The sequence below is a fragment of the Cottoperca gobio genome, chromosome 2, assembly GCF_900634415.1.
Source record: "Cottoperca gobio chromosome 2, fCotGob3.1, whole genome shotgun sequence".
NCBI lineage: Eukaryota > Metazoa > Chordata > Actinopteri > Perciformes > Bovichtidae > Cottoperca > Cottoperca gobio.
In genome coordinates, this window is record NC_041356.1 from 9306786 (window position 1) to 9334313 (window position 27528).

Sequence of the window (27528 nt, forward strand, 5' to 3'; positions counted from 1 at the left end):
AGTAATTAATAAACAGTGTAAATAGTTAGGCTAAAAGTAATAAATATCAGTTGGAATAGTTAGCTAAAAGTAATGAATAAACAGTTGGAATAGTTAGCTAAAAGTAATGATATCAGTTGGAATAGTTAGCTAAAAGTAATGAATATCAGTTAGCTAAAGTAATTAATAACAGTTGGAATAGTTAGCTAAAAGTAATGAATAACAGTTGGAATAGTTAGCTAAAAGTAATGAATAACAGTTGGAATAGTTAGCTAAAAGTAATGAATATCAGTTGGAATAGTTAGCTAAAAGTAATGAATATCAGTTAGCTAAAAGTAATAAATATCAGTTGGAATAGTTAGCTAAAAGTAATGAATAACAGTTGGAATAGTTAGCTAAAAGTAATGAATATCAGTTAGCTAAAAGTAATTAATACAGTTGGAATAGTTAGCTAAAAGTAATGCATAACAGTTGGAATAGTTAGCTAAAAGTAATGGAATATCAGTTAGCTAAAAGTAAATAAATATCAGTTGGAATAGTTAGCTAAAAGTAATGAATAACAGTTGGAATAGTTAGCTAACGTAATGAATATCAGTTGGAATAGTTAGCTAAAAGTAATAAATATCAGTTAGCCTAAAAGTATAATAAAAAGTGTAAATAGTTAGCTAAAGTAATGAATCACAGTTGAAATAGTTAGCTAAAAGTAATTAATAACGTTTGAATAGTTAGCTAAAAGTAATAAATATCAGTTGGAATAGTAGCTAAAAGTAATGAATAACGTTGTAAATAGTTAGCTAAAGTAATGAATAACAGTTGGAATAGTTAGCTAAAAGTAATGAATAACAGTTGGAATAGTTAGCTAAAAGTAATTAATAACAGTTGGAATAGTAGCAAAAGTAATAAATATCAGTTAGCTAAAAGTAATTAATAAACAGTGTAAATAGTTAGCTAAAAGTAATGAATCACAGTTGAAATAGTTAGCTAAAAGTAATTAATAACAGTTTGAATAGTTAGCTAAAAGTAATAATATCAGTTGGAATAGTTAGCTAAAACTAATCAATAACAGTTTGAATAGTTAGCTAAAAGTAATAAATATCAGTTGGAATAGTTAGCTAAAGTAATGAATAACAGTTTGAATAGTTAGCTAAAAGTAATGAATATCAGTTGGAATAGTTAGCTTAAAGTAATTAATAACAGTTTGATAGTTAGCTAAAAGTAATAAATATCAGTTGGAATAGTAGCTAAAACTAATCAATAACAGTTTGAATAGTTAGCTAAAAGTAATAAATATCAGTTGGAATAGTTAGCTAAAAGTAATGAATAACAGTTTGAATAGTTAGCTAAAAGTAATGAATATCAGTTGGAATAGTTAGCTTAAAGTAATTAATAACAGTTTGAATAGTTAGCTAAAAGTAATGAATAACAGTTTGAATAGTTAGCTAAAAGTAATGAATAACAGTTGAATAGTTAGCTAAAAGTAATGAATAACAGTTTGAATAGGTTTTAAAGTAATGAATAACAGTTTGAATAGTTAGCTAAAAGTAATGAATATCAGTTGGAATAGTTAGCTAAAAGTAATTAATAACAGTTTGAATAGTTAGCTAAAAGTAATAAATATCCGTTGGAATAGTTAGCTAAAAGTAATGAATAACAGTTTGAATAGTTAGCTAAAAGTAATGAATATCAGTGGAATAGTTAGCTTAAAGTAATTAATAACAGTTTGAATAGTTAGCTAAAAGTAATGAATATCAGTTGGAATAGTTAGCTAAAAGTAATTAATAACAGTTTGAATAGTTAGCTAAAGTAATAAATATCAGTTGGAATAGTTAGCTAAAACTAATCAATAACAGTTTGAATTGTTAGCTAAAAGTAATGAATAACAGTTGGAATAGTTAACATTAAATGGTTGAAATAGCTAATCTAGTTAATGGAAAACAAATCAAACGGCTAGAAACCGTTGAAACAGTTAGCTAAACGTAACGGATAATTAGTCGATAATTGGTTGAAATATAACTGAACCCTCATGAGGTTAAAATATACCCAAACTCTTAGACAAAGGGTTAAAATATACCCAAACTCTTAGACAAAGGGTTAAAATATACCTAAACTCATGGATTAATGGTTGAAATGTCCACTCTGAAAAAGTGGTAGAAATACAAACACAATTGACCAAAACGACCTAAACATTAGTTCAGAAAACTAATACTTTCCCCTGCAGGAAATTGGGTTACGTTACATATTATGTCTTTATATTATTGATGGTGTTAGATAACATCCAATTTAAAATCAGTCAACATTTGGATCATGGCAGGTGGGGATGAATGACTTGACTCAATCTGACAGGGATGACTAAAAGGGTTGTGAGGAACTGTTATAAGCTACTTTAATTGCCTCACTTATAGATAAAGCTTAATTGTGTCTGTTAAATCCAGCGATAAGGTTTAAAAACCCGCACCTGATTTTGTTAACATCTGACTTCCCCCCCTCCCCACTGGCAGCGTGCCTCCTCCTCCCAACCCACCAATGGGCAGCACCTATTACAAAATTATTAGCCTCTGTTGCAGCACTTCATTCTCTCGCACCGGCAGTAGGCGGTATAGCAAAAGCGACGGAAAAAAATGTGGAGTGAATCCAGTCTCCTCCGAGGCTGGCGGATAAGACCGAGGAGGCAGCCCGTGTGATGCTGCTGCTGCCGCTGCTGTTGCTGCAACACCTCTGGAGGCGATGCAGGAGACGCGGTGCAGCAGGCACTAAAGGAGGAAGGCGGTGTAGCCTATAGGAGGAGAAGACCAGACAGACTACTACAACACCGCCTGATGGGGAACCGCTGACTGACCAAGAGAAAGAGAGAGAGAAAGAGAGAGAGAGAGAGAGAGAGAGAGAGAGAGAGAGAGAGCGGGAGAGCAGAAACAGCCCATGGTGGATAAGCTAAGGAGAAGAAGGAGGGGAGACAAGCACGGGGATTAGGTGATTGAACCCGTGATCGCCCAGTTTCAGCACCGCCGACGGAGACCCCCAGCCTCCAGTCGCTGTTTTGGGGGAAAAGCCGAAAACATATGGTGATGGATCTGCATTCAGGTAGTCCCATTTTCCCCCCTCTGGCTTTTTTATAATTAGACACAGCATGGCAAATGAGAATAGGAATGCGATTCATATTGTTGGTGATGGAGAGAGAAGAAAAAGGTGATGGTGGAGGAGTGGGGAAGGAGAAGGTGGGGGGCTGGCCCGTTTGAATTGTAATGCGCTGGATTCAAACGCAGTGGGAGCTTTACACAATGGGGATCACACTGCAGAAAACAATATCCTTATTTGTATGTATTTTTCTTTATGATATCCAAGCATGTATAGTGTCTAAGGATTGTGAGGTAGATGCTTTGCATGTTAAAGAGTTACAGCCTTATTGAGCAGAGGTTGTCCCACCGCTTGATTTAGTGATTCCTGTAATGGTCTGCCTCTGTATGCAGCGGAGTTTCTTTGTGTGAGTTGGGGCACCTTATTAGGTTTGCTATACATTTTAAATAAATCATATTTAGAAGATCGTGAAACATAATTATTTCTGTTGTGCTATTTGGTGCTTTTCTGATGCAGTTATTATCTTTTCTTGTGTCTTTCTGTATGTGGATGTGTTACAGCTCTAAACAACAAAGTGAGCAGAATTTCAGTCATGGCGAGGCTTGTCCTTTCCATCCTGCTCCTGTGTGGATGCCAAAATAGGTAAATAAGAGCTCAACATACGTGAAGCTGAAAAAGTCTGGTTGTTACAGAATGTCATGCTTTAAAAGTGGAATGCTATTTACCTGCTAAATAAAGCTACTTAAGTATGTAGCTTTGATGGTCTTATTATAAAAGCAAAATGTCTTCAAGTTGCCATTTTCTGGATAATGTTCAATCATAAGTTGATGTGTTTTTGCTCCATCTAGTTGTATAAATGCCTCTCTGGTATATTGATACATAAACATATTTGTTTCCTGCCAGCTCTGACCTCCTCTCTTGATCGCATATCCGATCTGCACTCATCACTACATTGCTGCTTAAGTGGCTGTCCTGCACTCAAGAAAAGCGAAAAAAGATCTTTAGGCGATGCTGTCAGTAAATCACTGGAATAGTCACCTATCATCTGAATAGATCAATGGCTTTGAGATAAAATGTTAAAATGCAGTTTGTAACCTTCTTCTGTGTCTTTCTGTGGTAAATCCTGTGCATGAACACAGTGTTCTTTATTAAAAAAGAAGAAGAAGAAGAGTGTAATTTGCTCGCCACAGAGAATGTGCTCTTCCCTGAGACACAATGGCTCTCTTCTTGCCATATTTAGCAGGAGAACTCATTTGTTTATATTTGGATCACATGTCAAAGCCTTAATTATCTCTACTGGTAGTTGTAAGCAGTACTTATGTTCAATAATGAATAACAACAAGGCTGTCCTTAATGTGGCGAGCTAATTAATCACAATAAGCGTGTCATGTTTGACGTCCTGCAGATTAACCAATGCCAGGATGTAGTTTCCCCCCAGAGTTTCTTTACTCATGTTCCTTTGTTTCCTCTCCTCTCCTAGTCTCTGCCTGTCCTCCTCAGAGGCTCAGAAGGAGGCGGCCGCCAATGACAACAGTACAGTTTTCACCAGGATCCTAGATGGGCTCCTTGATGGTTATGACAACAGGCTCCGGCCAGGGCTTGGAGGTTTGCTGGGGATCTTATTTTAGCATAATTCAGAGGCTTTTTTGTTGTTTTTAAAACAACCCAATAACCTTAGATTCTAATATCATAATGCCACAGTCGAGCCCTGCCAGCATGCAAACCTAACCCGCTAACCTAGACTCTACTGTGGGAGGCCCCGTTTCCCGCTGCGATTTCATGCACCGATTCATAGGAAATTGCTGGGAGACTGAAGGGTAGAAACTGTGTGAGCAGATGTGCAATTTTGCTCCCATGTCAGCTAAGGTGAACGCACACACATGTCAGATGCTGTGTTTCTTTGTGATCTGTGGCGAGGGTCACGTATGCATGCATGAATGCATGTCTTTTCTTGTACGCCGCCAGGGTAGGGTGAGTAAATCAATCAGGCCTTCTTCAACAGGGCTGGAATTTAATGTTGCTAAGGTGTTTTATTCACGTTCTTCACCCTGGCAACAGGAGATAACCTTGAGAGCAATTTTCACTGAAATAAAAAGCTTTTCATTTTCGCCATCCCTACCTTCTCGTTCTCTAATGGCGTGGCACTCACGTCTTTTATTCCACTGATTTCTCCGACCAGCTTTTTATTTTTTCATCATGACATCGGTCCTCATTACAATTTGTTCCCCATGTACATACAGTACTTGTACCATAATGGGAAGAAACTAGGCTTTTTAATACCGAATGCCTGATGTGTCATGGCAAAAGCCTGCTCTCACATCCTGGTAACGGTTGCTACCCTTGACAAGAGGACCTATAAATACATACCAGAAAAACATTCAGGCCTTCATTCAGCATTCAACAAGTTGCTCTCCACAGCACGGCAGAACCACATTTCTAAGCATACGGGAGATTGTGTTGGCTTTGCTTGTACAAATGACAATAATGTGTAACTTTTCATCTTCAGAAGAAACAATCATGGAAACACTGAGAAAGAACAGGTTTATTCTGTATAGCTGCCATTTCACTGATTTCAAAGCCAATACTGATTTAATTGCTCAATATCTTATGAATATCTTTTCCTTCTAAACGTTATATTTCTCTAGGATAATATCTTTGTAAATTGAATATATTTGGGTTGGGGGATTTGAAGGCATCACAGTGGACCTTTTTCACTACTTTCTTGCATTTTATAGATTAATCGATATTGAAACTAATCATTAGTTGTGGCCTCTGAGGCGACGAACGTCCCAAATATCAGGGGAAGACATCGCCTTGCAGATGGCTAGTAAACCCCAAAATCTGTTCCTATATTGCTCCACTTAAGATTCAGTATAATTATGCTTTTCACTGCCTTTTTATAAACTTCTCCACACCTCAAACATTCTGACTTGTGCTCTCTCAACAGAGAACGTCACAGAGATCAAGACGAATATTTTTGTCACCAGCTTTGGCCCGGTGTCTGACACGGAGATGGTGAGTTCATCTGCAGCCGTACACCGTAGATACACAAAGAGAGATTGGCTGAGCTGGGGCAAACGCACACAAACATGTCAATGCCCACCCGGGCTACTGTAGGTATTTTTAGATCGAAACATAGATTTACATTTCATGAGACTGGTAGCACTGCTCATGCTGTTCCCTGGATGTACACTGGTCCTGCTTTTGTCTTTGAAGATTGGTTCTTTTTTTCTGGTTTCTTGTAAATGAGATGAAATTTATGTGGATGACATTTTAGATTTAATGCAACGTGGCTGGCCCATTCCAACATGTTCATCCCTTTATTAATCCGTTCTCTTATGAACTATAAGGTTCCACTTGGATAGCATTAAATCTCCTTTTTCATTAAATCTTCTATTACACCCTGCCATATCCCTGGCACACTTTGACACAGCAGTTGCCACTTTCCTATAATTGACTTGAAAAAGGTATTGACAAGGGCGCATTAATGATTAAGGAAATGTGGCAAGAGACTTGAATGGTTTTGCGGTCCATAAAAGCTTTTATGTCAGCGCCATTATTCTGCGGGATGGAGTATTCGTTTCTTGTTCATTTGTTGTTGTTTTTGTAGCTTGAAGCGGGTCGATATTCCACCCAAGAGCACATTCATGACGGATTTCTACAATGTTTGATCACCATATCTGCAAAATCTTAGTGGATTTATGAAGGCATAAAGGAGGAGCTACTGCCAGAGTGAGCTACAGCCATTTTGTGCTGATTGACAATTGACTGCAGCGCAGAAACTTAAATGAGCTTTTCTGCCTTAATGTACTTATTTGTGACTCTGAAATGAGCCACGAAAATGCCCAAAAAGCTCCATTAGGGAGGAAAATGATGCTGCAACAGAAACTGAGACACTACATAACTCTAAATTCTTGTTTTGGGTAAACACACACCAGACAAAATGATGCTCTGAAACTTGAGAGTGAAATAGACTCCATCCAGAGGAAGATCGTTTGCCTTTGGCACCCCTTCAGCATGTTTTAAGATAAAATCATCAGAGAGCAGACAGATTGGTAAACATGAGAGCAGTGTGTAGTTTACTGACATTGCATCACATGGCTTCTGGGTCCAAACGGTTAGCCTTCACTACTATGTTGGGGCTCACATTTCCAGTAGAACTCTCTGAAACCATTCTTTTGCTTTTGTCTCAGGAATATACCATCGACGTCTTCTTCCGTCAGAGCTGGAAGGACGAGCGTCTGTGCTTCAAAGGGCCCATGGAGATGCTGCCGTTAAACAACCTACTGGCCAGCAACATCTGGACCCCCGATACCTTCTTCCTTAATGGCAAGAAGTCTATTGCTCATAACATGACCACGCCCAACAAGCTGCTGAGGCTGCAGGATGACGGCACTTTGCTTTACACTATGAGGTAGCTTCTATCACCTTTCTCCTACACAATCTATTCACATAAAGCAGGTGTAATACCTTTTACATTTAGCATCTGAGCTATGAAAAATCATCAACACCTTTAGTGTCCAAAGTTGGTAATATGTTGCTATCCTTAGAGAAGTACTGAGGTACAGTGTTTCTATGCCAGCATTGAATCTCAAACAATCCTAATTGAATGAAGGAAACCTCACATTTATGTGCCCGACAGCTTTTACCGGAGGTTAGTACAGAGAAGGTTTTTTAAGAGTACTTAGAAATGAAAAATAAAACAGCTAGCAAGGCCAACATAATTCACAATACAGCTTTGTACTCAGAGAGAAAATACAGAGGTAGAAGCCCTCAGTGTGTGACTCAGACTGTAGGAGAATACTGTCACCTAGTGGCCAATCACAGGCACTTGTCCTGGAAAAGTCTGTATTCAAGTAAGAGCAATTCTTGTTCATTCTTGTATTTCTTCTAATTATTTTTGTTTAGTTTTTTAACTTACATTGAGACGTTCATGAGACATTATGAAAAATGGACACCAGAGTGAAGTGTCTCTTTAAATGTAGGGTTTTGAGAAGAAACTACAGAGGGAGATCATCCATTATGAAAAGCAGCCTCATTGTGAACTATAGTTTTTGGCAGTAATGTAGTGAACTATAGTTTTTGCCATTAGTGGTAAATTATAAAGAAAGAGGCAGATGGTGAGGACTCTTAACTACACCACCAGTTTTAACAACTTAAAAAGCTTGAAAAATGAGAAAAGAATGATGTTACATCAAGACGTGATCTCGGCTCTCTGATGTACAAATCGTTGTTTTTGTTTAGTAGAACAGCAGTGTAACCACCAGGACTGACTGTGACCTTTTCACCAGAGAATTAGAATAATTCTGTGCTTATCCTCAGGAGTTACTGTAGCTGCAGGACTTAAGAGTGACTGTATCACGGATGAGAGCACTCTATCTGATACCAGTAACACCCACAGGGACAATAATGCTGGATGGAGGACAGATTATCCATATGCAACCACCCTGACATATATACATATCTAAAGAAATGTGCACTTATAGTCACCTCTTTGTCCCATGCGTCCGACGCACACACGGACACACACGTCTTCTGCACTAATCAGTTTTGGTGGCGCTCAACTTTGACCTTAAGGCTTAACAAGTGAGGGATTTCGTGAATGTGTGTGCGTTCATTTCCATATGTGTCATTTTATGGAAATGTATGCATACATGTATTTATGTCTGAATGCAAAAATGTGTACATGTGTGTGCATGAGAGAAAGAGCTAGTGTTTCCATAATCTAAAAATGGCATCACATTCCCTGCCACAGTTGAAATGAAGCAGCAGTAGGTTGCTTTTAATCGTCTAATTGTTACAGTACTGTGCTTGTCATTACCAGCGGAGCTTAACCACAGGCAGCACTGGTTTCATTTCCTGCATAAACACACACTAACACACACATACACGCAGGCCATCTGGGTACTTGCAGGTTACAGCTAACTCAACAACAGCTTCTTTTTTTCTCTACTTGCCTTTTTACATTGTATGTTATTTAATTTTTCAGATTGTCATCAGAATAATAAGGAAAAAGCTGATAATTTAGAGAAAAACTCGAATCTAAATCTAATTTCATAACATAACTGTAGTTATATAAATGATTTACTCGTACGATATATATATATATATATATATATATATATATATATTAATTGTTTCTTATTTGCGCACACATAAGACTGCATAAAATCCAGAAAATAAAAGAAATAAGAAATGTGTCAAGAGGTCAAGAAGCTTGTATAACACATCCATTCAAAAACATTTTAAAAAAGAAAGACAAAAAATAACTAAGCAAACATAATTTAGAAAAATACAACCAAGACAACAAGAAGCACACGACGTGAGCAGAAGAACTAACCAATAAAAACAAGAACATTCATGAATATGTGGAAGAAGAAGAAGGTGAAGATGACCAACCTGTCTAATATCATATGAATAAATTAGGGAATTAAACTAGCTAAACAATGAGGGCAGAGGAAAAGCCAAGAACATATCAATAAAGATTTATTTGAGCCTAAAAGGTGATTAACTGTATTACACAAATATAACAATCCCCCCCCCCCCCCCCCAGTAAATGGAAAAGCTACGGATACTGTAAGCACATACTTTATTTTCTTAGCAGTAGCACCCATTATATAGAGTAATGGCACCACATGTGCACATCCCCATAAGATTTGTCCAGACACTTTGTACACCAACACGGATACTTTAAAACATGGACACTCTATACGAGTAAGCAGAGATACGGACACACATGTCACATTAAAGACATTACGTCCTCTCCTACACACACACACACACACACACACACACACCATTTCCACATAAGAGTGTCAATGAGAGCTCCTCTCTCATGTCATTTGAAAAGCATTACTCCGAGGAGGAGCGATCGGGTTTATGGAGCAAATTTTAATGCATTTGTCTCTGTGAATAATTCATAAAATGCCCCTTTTCACAACCCTCCGCAAGCTTAATGCATATGGAGCTTGATGGCAGTCCATTATAGCTGGATAGTCGGTTGCAACATATACAGCTTTATCAGCTGGTTTGAAATCTCTATATTGCTACGGAGTGAGTGCATTACGCACCATTATCATTAGGAACAGTTGAGTTGCCGTTCTCATTTATGTTCCTAGTGTTGCCTTCATGCTGGTGGCCTTCTATGTTGTCATTTAAATGTGCTAACATACTGATAATTTGTATGAATTATAACGACAGTTTCCCCCCCACACACACACACACACACACGTTGATATATTATATAACCCCAACTCCTATGAGATCGATTGTATGTGATATAAGTTGGGAGATTGTTCAAAATGTGCTTGTTAGTGTGAAAAGACAGATGGTGCAGCCTGGTGGCCCAGGGTTTAATACAGCACAAAGCTCCTGGACTCAAAACTCAGCTCTTTTTTTTTGTTTTGTCCCGTCGTCAAAGTTCTCGACTTTTCTGCAAGGTCATGCGTATAGGAAACCTTAGATTTCCCACAGGTGTGAAGGTGCGTATGTGGGATTGTTGTCCCTGGGATGTACTGCTTTTCACTCACACACACACAGGAGTTATTGTGTGTCTTTGGTTTTGGTTTCCCCGTGTTCTGCGAGGTAAAATGACTGCTTTTGTCAAAGGACTATGGTGGCTTTGTAGAGAGCATAGATAGCGGCTTCAACCCTACTTCAAAAAAATCCAAACTATCTCTTTAATGGGACTGATTTTCTGGCACTAATCATACCCCAAATTAAAAGCAACTATCTTTACAGGCATCCCTGCTAATGGGGCAAGGCCACATGAATAATTAGGACATGGTATAATAGCCAACAGTCATGTTCTCATTTATTTATCCCAAAGACACTCTTTCCTCTCCTCCACACACAATCCTTCAGCTGTTTTAGACACAATAATGCAATTGGATAATCCTGCACTGATGTGGAAAGCAAGCTGAGCCCCCAGTCAACTCTGTAGGGACCAGAGGTGGCCTCTTATCCCACTTTGCTATGCTTCGCTCACTTTAACGATATAATTGGGAAACCTCCTGCGGTAGATACACACATCCAGGAGGTTTTGTGAGCTCGAAAAAAAAAAAAAAAAACCCGACCCTGGAGGATTTCGCCACGTCTTGGTGACACAGTTGTCTTCAAGATTACAATACAGATCAGTGGAGGAAAAATAAAAAGCTTATTCTGTAACTAATGTTGAGGTGCAGCAAACAAAAGCCTCTGCCGGAGAAACCTTTAATGAAGTAAACATGTGCTTTTAATTTCCCTTCATCCTGCCCATTAAGTTCAATGAATCCACCATCATATCACTGTATTCCTGTGTATCATCATGAAAAGAGCAAGAATACCCAGAGGGACTTCAATCTAGGGCAGATATATAAAAAAAGAAGGAAGAATTATGATGTGTGTATGCTTGGTTTGTGTGCTTGATTCACTTAATCTTGTGCTTCTTTTAGGACACAGAGGTAACAACATGGCAGCTAAAATCACAACATGTTGAATGATTGGCAGAACATTTCATTTGAAAAGCTATCGGCGTGTATGTGAATGATTTAAATACAACGAAGCAGGAGTTAGAATTCAAATCAAGTCCTTACCTATTCAAATTGTGTCCATTAGGAGATAGAGCGAAGACTCATATCTGAACCAAATGAAAAATGAGGAGAGGTCGTCCCAAGCGGTCATTTAGAAGAGTTTCCCTTTCTTTTATTGCAAGACAACTAACACAGGAGCTCTGTGACCACCAGGTGGTAGCATTGCCACTGTAATACTAGAGCTGCTGAGAGAGGGAGGAACTGCACTTGCAGGTGTCAAAATGTACTGAGCATTTTACTGCTATGGGAAAAACAACTCTTCTTAGTGTAAGTCCTTTATTAGATTCTTTCACTGCAAAGATAGTAAAGCTGTGACCGTCCTTCTAATTGTTTTTTGTATCCTGTCATTTGAGTGATTCAGCAATTGTAGCTTTTCCTGTAATTGCACAGTGCTCCGTACAAAATACCAAATAAATAAATGACATAGCAAAGGTGGTGACTGCTACAGTAAGACTGTGGTACGTGGTTAACGGGTGTGTTGTGTGTGTTTCGCCTTAGACTGACCATATCAGCAGAATGCCCCATGCAGCTGGAGGATTTCCCCATGGACGCACACGCCTGCCCTCTCAAGTTTGGCAGCTGTGAGTAAACTCTCCTCTGAATGTCTACTTTTATATCCATCTCGTCTTTCACTATCTGCTAATTCCAGCTATTGTGATGTACAATGGCGATAATCAGGCCGATGCAAAGGGCTATACAAAAGTTGGATCTGAATTTAGAGAACAATAAGGAATCGTTTTGGCTAATTGATAGAATGCTGCTGCAGAGTCGGTGCAGAAGTCATTATCTACTGGAGATTGCTGACTTTGCTGTTAAAGCAAAGACTGTAACTTTTACTGAACAGCATCCACTGCAACTGCTCTTTATCATTTAGCTACAACGATAAGCTATAAGTAATGTGCATCATAGAGCAACATCTTAGTTTACTTAGAATTTAAGTTCACTAACATTAGCCACTCAGCAAAAAAAACCCTGAGTACATTGAAGGAGCAATGCTGCGTTTTACTGCTTATAATTTCAACCTATGCATGTATAATATGTCTAATATGTATAATAAGAAGACTGTGTTATGTTTAGTTTGAAGCTTCATTCATAACATTAACATTCAAGCTCTTGCTGTGCAGCTCCTATTCATTCTGTTTAAACACTGTATTTCTGCACAGTTGCAGATAAAGATTAGTCCACACACACACACACACACACACATACAGTTATTAGTATTATACTATTTGTAGAAATTAGATTCCAGTGGTGCATAGGATTGTTTCTGACTTCTGTGATACAAACATTTACATTTCTCCAAAAAGTCACAACTTGTTTTTATCCAACGATAGAAACCTGTTGCTCTACTTCTCTCCGTCTCGCCTCACAGAAAGGCAGGCGAGCATAAGAAAGTTGAGTAACTCATTAAATCTGATAAATCTCTTTATTCAAATTGAGGATTTGATTTGAGTTTAAGAAGATATACTTGCACACTGGCTTAGCTCCACGTTAGATCAACATCAGTTCACTACGACTACAACAGTAGTAAGCAAAGAAGTCATCTACTGGATTCTTCTCAGGGTAGACCTGTCAGGGTGGATTACCAACTGACCGAGGGTCAAATCACTTGTGTGTTTTACAGTATGAGCCACTTTAAGTCTACCAGAATGCATTGCAAAGGGATTTAATCCAAACTCACAGTCAAGTGTGGACCTCTGATGCTGCTGATTTTTGATTCATAGTCCTCCATTGCAACTACTATTACAAAACCTTGGAAGAGGTCGCAGAGAGAAGAGCAGATTAATACAAGACGGCTTGTTTATGTGTCCGACCAGTGTCACTTAGAACCTTGAGTGTCCCCGGGGTTATTTAAAGACAAATCTGGCCAAATGCCACACCTTGGGCTAAAAGGATGATGCGCTTATCCCCAGATCTCTGTGAGACACTGTCCATCCACACTCACTATGTCAGGGAAGAACATTTGACATTTGCAATCGGATTACAGTGTAAGGAGCTGTTGGGCCATCCCATGGCAAAGTCTTACCTTAATCGCCCCGGGGCGATTCCCTGCAGGTGAGAGGTGTAAGTGTATAACAGGAATAATGTGTTGATGGTGACACTGCAGTATTACAAGGGGAAGTGTCCTCGTAGGGAGAACATCTCTCCTCTTGTCATCTGTAGTGAGACCTCCACCTCCTGGTTAAGCCTGTCCTCAGGTGGCATTACACCATACATACTAAACCTCCACATCCCGCTGCAGCAAATGTGCTGGACCTCCTCGATCATTAGCACAACGTGGGAGAATAGTTAAACCTGCATAGCAAACAGAAGAAAGACAGCAATCCCTGTTCTTTAAATAAACAAAATGGCGGACGTGTCTGACAAAGACATTGTTTTAGTCCAGTAATCTGTGACAACACTCACCAGTATTCAGACTGTGTCCACTGTTTACTATTGTACACCAGTGGGGGATGAAAGGAGACAACATCCGGTGTAATGAAAAATGGGTAAAATTAATCCCTCATGTAAAAAAAAAAAGCCACCAAATCTCTCCATCCCCTCCTCCTTTTATACAGCATGTCATGATTTGATAATTCAGCACTGCCCTACAAAGGCAGAGAGCAGTAACTAAAAGAGTTAAAGGGTTTTCAGGCCAGGAAACTGCGTAACAGTTTAAAACGTTCATTTTAGGCCTTTTTATGTTGAATATCTCACCCCATAAATCATCGCCATATATACTACATGCAGTATCTACCCATGTGTTTTCTTTATTATCCCTTTTAACGACTTGAAACATTTCCATTTACTATTCAAATTAGCATAATACATACAAAATGTGATTTAAATGTATTTCAACGTATGAATTCCACTAGCGTCGAAGCTGAGATTGTAGTTACTGCCACTCTAATCAGTGACCCGAGGCCAATTAAAAACTTGAATTGAAAGGACATTGGCGTAGACCCGGGTCGGACCTAATTAGGTTCGGGCAGAGAATCAATGCTCTACATTTAGTGGGAGTTTAGCTGACATTTATTTTCAGTTTTGCGGAAACAGCTACGGCAAAATCGATAGCAATAACTATGACTAGCTCGTCAGCTAGCTTTCACTTGATAGCTCTCTTGCTCGTCTAGTCGGCTGTTTGTCTGTAACAGAGGTCAACGGCGGCTTCTAGATTATCGAACAAGACGGCAGAGTTAAAAGCACATTGATGAAGATCACAATAGCATTAAAGTTGCATTCATGCACCCGTCTTCCATTGCTCCTTGTATCCACTCATTCGTGACAGAGTAGTGATTTATTGTGCAATAAAAGCACGACGGTCTGCTGTAAAGTTGTTCAAGGTAAAGGGCAACTAATCCCTTATTCTAGCCTAAAGGACCTGTATCCTAATTTAGCTGCTGGCCTTCACGCAGCTCCTCACATACACACCGAGGAGTTAGAGTAATACTCTATGGTGCTCAGTTAATGGTGAGCCCGGTGATGCGTAGCATTTCATTCAAGATGCAATCCTTTTTCTTCAAACACACGACATGACAGCGAGCAGGGCTGCACCTTCTTAGCGTACCATGAAACATCAGAAACTTCGCACTAGTTTTTGCAGTGAGCGTTAGAATCTCTGCGATGAACAGTTTGGAAAACCGTGACAATCTTCCTCAGTGAAAGGCCACAGGTTCAGAAACACATTTGCTAAAGAAAACAAATCACCGCACGATCGCTCAGACTAGTCATGATCTCTCAGCTCGTCTTCGACCCACAATGATCCCGCTGAACATGTGTAGTCGTGAATCATTCTGCGATTGCTCTCCTTTTTATAGTCAAAAGATATGAACGTCTGAATTAGTCGTATAAATAAACTTGAACAGCAGAAAGAAGTCCGCGATCCCAGACACCAGATCTGAACATCAATGAATTTTCAGGATAAGGATTTCGTCTTTAACCAAAGTCTAACATCAGTTCAGGACTTAGAGGGTCAAAGGGAGGGCTGGAGCTGTTCTAAAGCCGAACCATAACCTACATTCCTGTTGGATACTACAAACTCTGCATTTGTCTCCCACTTGCAGATAAAGTTGTCTTTCTCAAGACAAACCAGTGCTGTTTTTATGCTTTCCTGACAAGTGACCTTTTGAAGTTGTGAGAGTAATCGAGCCATTCTTCTCATGTCTAGCTGATTGTCCATTTTACAGCTCAAACGACATCTGTCGCCAGCAGAGCATTGGCGCCATACGTTCTTTGTAAACACAAGAAACTGTTCCATAGTCCACGTATGATCAGTTACAAATGTTTACATTACCCTGTTATGTAAGCTTATATACTCAGATAATTAAATAACAGATAAACAAACACTGGGCTGATATTAACTCGTGTGACACGTTGAATATTCATTTCTCTGTAACTTGTGTTTGGGTTTGTGAAATCCTCTGGTTTATTTCCATTATTATTTCAGGCCGCTTCACTCGGAGTGTGCAGAGCTGCTGTATAGTAAGTGATGAGTTTGGCTGAGTTATAGCTCCCTTTGCCTCACACATAAGACGGGAGCAGCAAAGCATTAAGCGTGACCTGTTGAAAAGTTGGCACAGGTGCACCGTCTTTCCTGCCAAAGTCTTTAGCTCTTCCATTGCGTAATGCAATTCACCAATAATCCCTTATTGCAATATAACTACCCTACAATTAAGGCCCTGGCTACAATGCTCACATTTAAACACTACGCATATTGTACACCAGCATGCTGCTGCCAAGTGAGCACCCAGAATGGAAATACTCAAGTTAAGATGTTATCCCCGGGACAGGAAATAAACCGGACACAAGGCCAAGCCAAGGGTTTAATTAGTGTTTGTGAAAATCAGCTAAATAAATTGTAGTTTTGGCTCGTCCTGCGTTCTATTCATAGATGCTTCATGTACTTGTCTACTTCACACCAGGGTCATTATCGTAAACTGAAACGATGGCGTCAAGATAAACTACATTTAAAATGATATATTCTGGTTAAAAAACAGACGAATACACAACAAAGTTAATGTTAATTGATTTCAGTTTTACTTTTATAGCTATAATATATCACTTTTGTGACATTGAACCACAGAAATTGACATGCATGTGTGACTGTAAACTTTGTTTTCGTCTTTCTTTATTACAGTGAAGCTTCAAGAGAACCTCAAAATAAACTAAATACAAATTAAATGAAATTGCCCTGCTTATTTCCCAGTTTCCCCCTCACTCTGTCTGTTTTTGAAATATATTGTTAAGATCGTCATCAAGGTGTCACGATCACAAAAAGCTTTTTAAAGTCCGTGTCCTCGTCCCTGCTCTCATCCTTGAAGGTTGTTTTCTGTGTGTTCAGAATGTGTCAACACAAACAGGTGACAATAATCACGATAAACAATGAATAAATTAGATATATTATCATCTTTTCAATTAAATTGTGCACTTGGATTGAATATAAAGCCGACTATGAAGGATAAAAAACAACAAAATGCCATTTCAGATCTAAAACATTGAGAGGGATAAATCCGTCTCTCCATCCAAGTAACAATTTTCCTCTTTCTGTATTTCAGCCCACACCGGGGGGTAAGATGATAGATCGATGTCCAGTGTTTGTACATGAATAAATGAAATAGTAGGAGAGGCTTCAGAGTTTGAGCTCTGTTTTTCATCAGTGTGTGATGCAACACATTTTGGTTAATCTGACTCGGTCTGGTTCCTGCCGACAGAGGAGCTCACCTCTGACCCAGAAGTGTGGTTTAAACAAAAATACACTCAAATATCCCCCACACACACACATACGGGCATGCAAGCCAAATTCTGTTTTTGGCTTTAAGCCTACGGTCTAATCAAAAAGTGCTAGAAAGACTGTGCCAGCACTCACTCAAATACACACACAAGCACATGGGCGGCTGCACATTATATGACAGATGACGAACTGTAACATGTCACTAAGTCCATTAACTTGCATTTTGGGTGTTTGTATATTACAAATGTTAAATTCTCAAGCTAATTGTAGGTCATCATTCTCTTTCTCTCTCTCAGATGCCTATCCGGTGTCAGAGGTGGTCTACACATGGACTCAGGGAGCTGCTAAGTCTGTGGTGGTGGCAGAGGACGGCTCCAGACTCAACCAGTACCATCTTATTGGGCATAATGCCGGCACACAGAACATACACACAAGCAGAGGTGGGTGTGTGTGTGTGTGTGTGCTATGGATAAAGAACAAACTGGAATGTACATTCATAGCCAATACAAAGAAAAGAAACGCGTTTATAATAATGGTTCTGGAATAGCAGTTAAACGCACAATATGTCATTTTCTGCCAATAGATCAATTAAAGCAATAACAAAAGATGGAGTTTGGTGGCGTGTCAATGTAGTCAGCTTCTGCCGGGTTTCTTTGCACATTTTAAATGCAGAAATGTTACATAGTATATTTTTAAGTGGCGCCGTTACTGTAGAAGGATTAGTAAAATAAGTAAAAAAACCGTAGTAGGAGTTAATCCCAAAAGAAGGACATGTTGTGATGAAAGCAAAAAGCACAAACAAGACAAATAAACAGATAACAAGTGTGAAAGAATTAAACACCTCAGCTGTAGAACATGCACTGGAGCAAACACAGGGACCGAACAGAGAAGAATGTGTTTACCAAATCCTATTTCTGTAAAAGGATACATACACTCTTTGGAGGCACGTATAATGGAGTACAGTATGGATTCTGAAGGATGTGAATGTAACTCCAGATAATTTCATTTGATGAAGGGAGCGAGCCAGCATTGCCTGTTGCTAGGAAACGTCTGTAGAGCCATCCATTCAGAAGCAATCAATTATGTATAGTCTCTGTAGCCGTGGCTCAAAAGAATAGTTTTGAGGAGGCAAATATTATATTTAGCAGCCGATCCTTTGTGTGTTTTATTACCTCTGCCAAGGTATGTGTTCAGTTTGTCTGTCAGCAGCATTACGGGGAAACTACGCGTCCAAATGGAATGAAACTCGGTGGCCAAAGTGAGATGTGGAGCTGTGGGCTCTCCGAGTGCCCTTCTAGTTCATGTCTGTAAACATGGAGACATATACGTTTCAGATTTAACATTCATTTAGTTTATCATGCTAACCTCCCCAACACTATTTAGCTAAGCTACAATAACACCAGCTGTGTAACTCCAGACGCCACACGCCTCCATTGTTGTCCAAAAACAATTAAAAACACAACACTTCATCGCATCGTTGCACCGGCTGACATGTTGCTTCATTCCCATGAACATGGGGCCCTTGTAGTTTATTTTCGTCACACAGACGTTACATATTTACTCCTGTTTGAGTGCCCGGCTGTATTAGGAAATCACTTAGGCCTTTTCAAAGATGACTCATTTTGAGAGTTTGGTTTTATCTGTTCAAGCAGAAACACAATTATTCATAGAGATGAACAAAGGAAGACAGAAATAACAGAACCTAAAATTAAAAACAAAACCACCCACCCTCCATTTGGTCCACTTTTACAAAACAAATGAGTGTTTTGTAGCATATAAAGTGTATAGCTAGCATACATAATTAGACATGTCGTCCTCTTAACTAATTCAAGTAGATGATGCTGCTACAGAGTTGACTACAACGTGATGGGAAAGTGCGTTTCTAAGCAATGGGAGCGTTATCGAAGTGTGAGCGTGTAGGTTGCCATGTAATGTAACATTTCTTAGTCCACCCTCTAAGAGGGAATTTGATTATTTCAAATTGAAGTTATTAGATCAGCCTGCTCGGGGCTTAGGCGATTTCCGGTGCAGAAGGATTGCATTGTGGGCAATGAGAGAGGCAAAGGACAGGACAACTCAGGGTATATTTTTATGTCTTCACAGAGGACTAATGGGGTTGCGTGCCACAGACAAGGCATAGGCTAATGGCATTGTTGGTTTGGGCCTTTTATGAGGTTTTGTGGCATCAAGACAGATATAGAATAATGCCTTACCCTTTAACCTTCTAAAGAACATAAGATGAAATGTGTTGCAACGCATTTGGATGACATCGCATTTACCAAAGTAATCTCCAACCACCACCATAGTGCAACAATTCTATCCTCACTTCACTTATCCTCTCATTCAATCACCCTCATTCTTCCCCGTTATTGCGCACCTTGTTCATGACATACTGTGTGTGATTCACGATAAGTGTAATACCAAATAACGTGATGTAACTAATTCTAGATTAGAAAAGATAAACGCTGCGAGGAGAGATGGCCGTGCGAGGCAGAGAGTAAATGTGGGAAACATTATCAGGAGATCAGAGTCAATGAGTGGAGGCTAGTGGAGGAGAGTAGCCTATCCCTCACACAACCAGCTGTCTACAGGCCCGGACAGCCCTGTCAAACAACACTTATCCCCGCATGAGCCCATGCGCGCACACACAAACACACACACACACACACACACAGAGCTAGAGAGAGACCTGAGACCTAGGGTTAATCCCCCCCATCCAACCACCCATCAGCTTTTGCATAAGAAGATGACATCACAGATCAGTGAGGGATTGGTTGGTTGGCTGTCGCTGAGTGTATCTGTGTGTTTGTGTATGTGCTCTTGTACATTTATCCTCATGAGTACCGAATGTCCTCACAATAACGGTGAAACATCTACAAAGTCAGGACATTTTCACAGTACCTGGTTGATTCGTCTGCAGGTTATATCTGAGCTGGGATAGTATTAAGATGAAACATTAAATCAATTAGATTATCCGAGGTTAGCAGGTTGAAGTTCAGCATTATGGAAACAGTTTGACTTCAAATCTGAGCTAGGTCATCACAAAGATAGAGAAAGAAATCTGTGTGTGTCTGTTTGTATGTTGGGATTGGACAGCCTCGCTCTGACGCGTGGAGGGGGGGGGGTGTGTGTGTGGGGGTTGGGGCGTTGAAAGGCATCTGCTTAATACTCTTATGTAAAACGGAACTGTAATACACTTCAGTTTCTAGTAGAATCATTATTAAAAGTGTGGATTTCCCCCGTTTTTTTTATTTATTAGCACGACACAACTGAAACCTTGCTTTTGCTTTGAAGCAAAGGGTTACAGGGTTCGTCGGTTGTTTTCTTTACCGGCTGGATGAGTTGATCCGTTTGCAAGTTAGTTGACCAGTTGATAAAAGGTCGGCTGAAAAGGCAGTATATGTCTAGCTGGAAAATGTATTATGGTAACTATAAATACACAAACAATACTAAGGATATCTTAATATCCCTGCGTGCATCACGTATAAAAGAGAAAGATGAAGATACAATTAAAAAATCAGCTGTGTGCAGCCTTCCTGCAGAACTGGAATCTACTTTAAATTAAAGTTCCCATGTGGAGTTTTTATTATAAGCAAACTTCAGAACTTGCAAAGGCAATTCTTAGTACATGTTTCGTCGGTTATCGTCCGACCACGTGACCCCTTCTGGTCCGACATTGTTAAATGACACCACTTCTCCTTCCTTCTTATCTGGGTGATCAGGCATAGACAACTTATTTATACACACCGTTTACTTAAACATTTCTTCAACAGTCATTTTATATGAATTTATACGTCTTACTTGACAGTATTTGTTCTTAAATCATCAAACTGGCATCTGGCGTTCTGATTATTACAAGAAAATGCAAAACATTATCTGTGAATTCCATTTAGCCGAAGGACTAAAGGCGGTAAATCATCATTCATGCAGCTCAAAGCTGTCTGGAAAGCGTCCAAATCAGTGTTGGGGATTGCTGATGAGTTTCAGCTCAGGGGTCACATTCAGTCCAGTAGGTTAATTTACTTTCTCCGTGCGTGTGACTCTCTTGCACAAAACTTTCACCCACCAAATATGAGACTTTCAGATACGCTCAACATGCTAACATGCTTTAAATGAAAATATTACCACCGTACAGCTGACAGGTGTTACTGGAACCTGAAGCCATTTTTGCAACTTTAGCGACACATTCTCACAGTTTTTAGCATTGCATGGTCCTGCTACATGGCTATATTTGATATTTGAGTACGTACATATCTAATTTCAAGAAGAACTGACCATTAGAAGAAGTGTTCTCCAGAAGCCTCGGTCCAACATGGCAGCACATCGTCAAACACTATCAAAATTGTATATTAATGGCAATTAATGTCCCTAAAATAGGTGCTTGTGCTGCAGCCAGTAGATTTCAATTTGTTCTGATAAAAGTTACCTGGAGTGACTATTGTTCCCTTGTTGATTAAAATAACTCTGGAGTCCCCCTGCTGTTTGTCTAGACATCGTAATGAAGCACTTGTAAACCTGAAATTCAAAACAGCAGTCAATTAAAGTTGGCCTGGCCTTTCGTGTGTTGTTACTCGGAGCAGTAGCAGTTTGCGCGCCGGCTCTGGCTGCATGGCCTCAATGAAAAAGTGTTTCTTTTTATTAGTTGCAAATGAACATTGATCTTGGAACCTTCACGTATGGAGGTCCATAGCTAAAAATATTGTGTGCATGTGATGTTGTGAGCCTTTAATTAGCACATCTAATCTTAGACGGCACTCCCATTTGAGGACATGAGGGAGGAGATTAGCCGCCAGGTTTCCTTATAAAGACATCTTTAAGGATATGGCTTCTTCTCAGACAGCAATATCCTCCTTAAAATAACTCATAACTCTAAAAGTAGATAAGATGTTCTACAGCTTCAGTTTGTAGGGACTTGTGGGGCTTTAAAGAGTACACGCTTTGGATTATTTGATCTCATTTCCAGAGGATTATCACTGGTGTGAAAATGTTTGCGAGTTAAAGGCAAAAATAACATTAGAGTCTGACTCACCAGTTGACCAGCATGGCAGCATCGTTCCCCGAGATAAAAGGAAGTTCCCCTTGGACGTTGCGAAATACAAATCCTTGGGAGAAAAGCAGTAAGATCCACCAGAGGAACATGTTCCTCCTCATTCCTCTTCCCCCAGTCCTGTCGGGATCCATGCATCAAGGGCAAAGGTGACCCCGGGGTGTCCCAGGTCGGCAGCGCCTGGACGTGTCTTGATGTTTCCGACAGCAGTAGAAGTTGACGGGGTAGCTGTGAGCCAGACGGCCTGGAGTCATGAGGGCGTCAGAGGGCCCAGGTGATGGGGTCGCAGTAGGAACTAACGGTGTTGGGGATCTCCTGATTGAGGCATGGCCATGGTTTTGATAAGTGTTCTTTATATTTACCTCACTTTTAGTTGATGCCGAGATGCCCACAGTGCATGTTCTGAACCGCTTCTTCTTCCCTTTGCACGCCAGCCAGTCCCATCAAGACTTGAGCATTATTCCACAGCTGTCAAATAACAAAAAAATAAAAGAATAGAAAAGATAGAAAATGTCCACACACAGTTAGCCCCCCTCCATTCCACCAGTGATTAGCAGCAGCGAGTGTCCCTCTCCGTGGCTCACAGTGTGTGCGGAGGTCTGTGTGTGTGTGTGTGTGGCCGTCAGCGGTTCAAAATCATGCTTCATGTGTGTTTCAGAGTGTGTATGTGTGCGTGTCGGTGCCTGGATTGGCAGGGCCGAGTGGGCGGGGCAAAGGGCTCTGTGAGGATCCCGGGACAGGAAGCCTCACCCCTCCTCCCCCCTCCCTCTCTTTCTCTCACTGATGGCAGGATGCAGATTGTAACCAGGGATTAGGGAGGTTCAAAAATCCGATTTTGCCTGGAGAAAGCCTCATGTATTACTGTGTGTGTGTGTGTGTGTGTGTGTGTGTGTGTGTGTGTGTGTGCGCGTGTGTGTGTGTGAGGGAGAGAGAGGGAGAGAGAGAGCTGCATGTGTACATGTGCCCTAGTGTGTGGAATATAGTCATTGGGTTTTTTCATAGTTCACCAGCGCCTGCAGTCACAAACTGCTGCTGGCGAGAGGATTTTTTTAAAGCCTCAAATGCAATCTTCACTTGTTTAACTGAATATTGTGCAAAACCTCCCCCCCCCCACCCCTCCCCTTCTTCTGTCTCTCTGCACCCGCTATACACTTTCCCTGGATTTACCTCCGACAAGCTCCATTGTCGAATCCCAGACATTAACCACATAATAATCTACTGTCGTGTCCTTGCAATAATTACTCTCATTTTTCAGTTTAATAATGGATTCGAAGTCAGGTTCATTTTGCTGTTATGCTCATCTAAACATTTTATTTTCACTCTTCCACCCCTGTAATTGTTTCATAATGAAATAGCAGGAAGGAGGAGAGACATCTTTTCAAGCCATCAAGTTTGTGGTGATAAAAAGTAATTTAGCCTGTAATGATCATGATGTCCTGTGTGGTAACCCAACACCTGTGGTGCTGTAAGGAGGTCAAATCACATATTAATAATTCCACTCTGTGCAAACAATATTTACCCTGCTGTGGCTCAGCTAAAAGCAGATATCTGGCCTTGTTTATTGTCTCTATCTAACTTCATATCCTTGTTATTTCTCTGCCTCCCCTCAGGACAGTACACAGTGATGATGGCCCACTTCTTACTGAAGAGGAAGATTGGATATTTTGTCATCCAGACGTATATGCCATGTTTCATGACTGTAATCCTGTCCCAAGTGTCATTTTGGCTAAACAGAGAATCAGTTCCTGCAAGGACTGTCTTTGGTGAGTGACTTATTTACTAATTTACTTTGTAACGTTTTATTTGCCCATGTAATATTCCTGTCATGCACATTCACACAAGGGACAACAATAACAGTTGGCCTCTGAGCAGCAACACTGCAGCAGATGGCAGTTAAGAGTTATTAAAGCGCCCACCTTTGTTGAGTGAGGGGAGACTGTAAAAACTCAAATTAAACTTGTCACTGCCTTTGTTTGCACCCAGGGGTGACTACTGTGCTGACCATGACCACCCTCAGCATCAGTGCCAGGAACTCGCTCCCTAAAGTGGCGTACGCTACAGCCATGGACTGGTTCATCGCCGTCTGCTACGCTTTCGTCTTTTCTGCCCTCATCGAGTTCGCCACGGTGAACTACTTCACCAAGAGGAGCTGGGCCTGGGATGGCAAGAAGGCTCTGGAAGCACAGCACCCTAAGGTACAGTTTGTGGGCACAACATTAGATTTTTAGACAGGACGTCTGCAGGTCCTTAAAAAGTCTTGTATTCAAATTGCCTGAAATGTAGGTCTGAAGTTATGGAAAACTATGAAATGGAGTTGTTATACTTGACCACATAAAGTGCACCATGACTCATCAGGATATTGATATCACTTCACAGCACTGATTATGATACAAGTGGCTTGCTTTAATATTACCGGAGGTGCCCAGGGAGACTGTCGTGCATTTTGTTAGCAGCACTGAAACATATACCTGCATATTGCAATCATAATGAATAACAATCAGACTGCTACCTGAGAGAAATTCAATTACACAACACCCCCGCATTTTACCAGAATGTTTTTGCCAGAAATGTTTCCCTTCTGTAAAACCACTAATCATTCCAGACAGAATGAAACGCATTGATTATCCAACCACGCTGCAGAGCAGGGCTTCAAACTAATGCACTGCTGAATATAATCTGTCCCGCTTTAGAAACGAGACCCCATGGTGCTGTCCAAAAAGCCCAACAACGTTTGCTCGGCCGGTGTCAACTACACCCCCAACCTCACCAAGGACGTGTCCATCTCCACCATCTCCAACACAACGTCGGTGCAGCTCCGGGCCTCGGAGACCAAGATGGTGGACCCCAAGAAGACCTACAACAGCGTCAGCAAGATCGACAAGATGTCGCGGATAGTGTTTCCCGTCCTCTTTGGAACCTTCAACCTCGTCTACTGGGCCACGTATCTTAACAGAGAACCGCTGGTGAATGGAGCGGTCACGTCAACGTAATCTCTTTTTTCTGAGACAGAGTATGTGTAAGGGATTCAAGTTTGAGAGCGGGCGGACTAAAAGAGAAAAGGGGACAAAAATTAAAAATTAAAAAACAAAAAACTGCGCTTGAAGAACAAAAACAAACTATACTCAACTATCTAATTCAAGCACTTTGAGTGGATGCAAGGCTGCAACAGAATCCCTTTCCTGTTTTTCATGGCCTAAAAAACTGCTTGATCACAAAGAAACTGCTTCTAAGACGACGTCGACGAGAGAGCGAGTGCTCCGCTTCTTTCTCATCTATCCTGCTGCAGTTTGCATGACGCTCTCCTCAAAAGAAACCATGGACCCCTCTTTGTCTTGAATACCGACCATGTATATGTCAATCACCGCTTAGAGTATGGGAGAACACTTCATCGAGGTTTTAAATTAAACTAACGTAGGCGTTTTGAGCAATTTTGCCTAAATTTAAACATATTCTCATCATGGAGGCTTGGAATGCACTGAGCTTATGCTATGGAAAAAAAAAACCCTGCAATATAACATGCATTTAAATTAGAACATTTATTTTAAAAAATGTACTTAATTCCACACCGTGTGGAACAAACAGTCTCTCTTTTTATTTTATTTTTTTATAAACCTTTGCCATTTTGTTTCTCTCCTATTGCAGCGGGTGCTTGTGTGTCTCTTTGTACATCTTTACTTGAAGATTCAAAGCCTTCTGCTGCAGGCCTGGTTTTGCCAAAAGCATTGGCAGCTGGGGTCTCAGTGGAAAAACACTGAAAAAAAATCGAATGCTACCTGAAGGTGAACATTTCTTTTATTTGAAATATTATCATCACAGGGGTTCTTAAATAAAAAATAAAAAAAAGTCGACAGTTAGGGCAGCTTGCCAACAAGAAGATCAGAAAAACTTATTTGGCCCACTTACACTGGGTGACTGGACAGCTGTGGATGGTGTGTTCAGGACACATTTAGGATTGGATATATGTGCTTTAACTGACTTTTGAGCCCGGGTCACTCAGCTAGGAAACTAATATTCACAGTTGAGAGACGAGGGCTCGAAACGCAGACGGTGTCACATACACATCAGCTGAGTGAGAGTTTGGAAACTGTCATTCAATGAGATGACCAGGATGCAAACCCTTATTTAGGCACACGTCCATCTTGGGCTGCAACACTACCAGCTCCAGGGGTCGTGTCACAAATGTCGACTTTGCGTAGAACAAACTAATAGTCAGATTTCACATAAAACGTGTAAATTAAACTGTTGCATGAAGCTGCCTAAGTCTTTACAATTACCCAGAATTCATGGCAAATGTGTCCTTCTTAAGAAGACACTTAAGAAGGACACATTTGCCATGAATTCTGGGTAAATTAAGGGTCTTTTCAAACAAACAAAAACACACGATTGACCAATCTCCATTTAATAGAGCAGAGATGTTAGTGACTTACAGGTCTAGCTGGTAAACTACTGCAGCTGGAGCGCTAACTGCTCACAGGCTAGCCAGCCGGGACATGTTAGCGCTTGTCAGTCACAATAACTGAGCTTCTTCCATTTTCTTTATCCTGCAATGATTAGATTTTTTTTGCCATTTTAAATGAGGTGTGATCAGACCTTTAAAGTACAAAAGATTTGGGGAAATAAGAGAATCATGTAAATAAACGTAATTTTCCACTTTGCTTTGACACAAAAAAAACATGTTGAGATTCTCACGTTTCATTTTCAAGCTCTTGCAAGAAAAAAAAAAAGTTGACTTTCAATTTCTGAAGATGTTTTCATCTGATATCTTTCTTAATGTTCGTGTGCACATGTGTAAGATTCTTTTCTTCTCGTTGCTTGTAGAGGAGCTTACATCTGATCAAACTTGGCTTTTGATCTTTGAATCCGATTTTTGTTGATCGATTTCTACATTGACTTGATTAAACCGGAAGCAATGAGCACACGTTGTGGCATTTTGGCTCGAGCCCACCATAGCACAGCATGTGCGACTTGTTGGACTATGGTGAGACACACTCAGGAACAAAAGGACCCTTGCTCCCAGCAGAAGAGTTGCCTCAGAGTCACTGTTTCTTTAATCTCGTGGATTTCTAACAGTGCAGTCGGGAGCATTGTCAATGAAACAATGGCTTGGTGAAAAAAAAAACACATGAATAAAGACGACATCAGCTGCTACT

The 27528-nt window shown here is 40.2% G+C and overlaps 2 protein-coding genes across 3 annotated transcripts in view; one reads left to right on the forward strand and one right to left on the reverse strand.

The window, feature by feature from the left end:
- LOC115021416 (gamma-aminobutyric acid receptor subunit beta-3-like) overlaps positions 1-22540 on the reverse strand; it is a 58894-nt gene extending 36354 nt beyond the window's left edge. The window contains exon 1 of one of the 2 annotated variants that reach the window (XM_029451873.1): positions 22361-22468. In XM_029451873.1, the coding sequence (XP_029307733.1) occupies positions 22361-22374 (14 nt within the window). In that variant the 5' untranslated portion in view covers positions 22375-22468. Of the gene's footprint in view, positions 1-22360 lie in introns of both variants that reach the window. The other variant, XM_029451881.1, reaches the window with a different exon arrangement.
- LOC115021438 (gamma-aminobutyric acid receptor subunit alpha-5-like) lies at positions 2552-27528 on the forward strand. Its single transcript, XM_029451900.1, has 10 exons — positions 2552-3057; positions 3612-3693; positions 4532-4656; positions 5999-6066; positions 7245-7465; positions 12120-12202; positions 17628-17771; positions 23989-24141; positions 24362-24573; positions 25069-27528. Exons 1-10 carry the CDS (start codon positions 3036-3038, stop codon positions 25366-25368), a joined length of 1410 nt encoding a protein of 469 aa, XP_029307760.1. The 5' UTR covers positions 2552-3035; the 3' UTR covers positions 25369-27528.

What these genes read in the sequence shown, in the direction of transcription:
- LOC115021438 (XM_029451900.1), top strand. Translation starts at nt 3,036, where the DNA reads ATGGTGATGGATCTGCATTCAG. An exon ending in GGTGATGGATCTGCATTCAG is followed by an intron (nt 3,058 to 3,611) that starts GTAGTCCCATTT and finishes GATGTGTTACAG; the next exon opens with CTCTAAACAACAAAGTGAGC. An exon ending in ACTTTGCTTTACACTATGAG is followed by an intron (nt 7,466 to 12,119) that starts GTAGCTTCTATC and finishes GTTTCGCCTTAG; the next exon opens with ACTGACCATATCAGCAGAAT.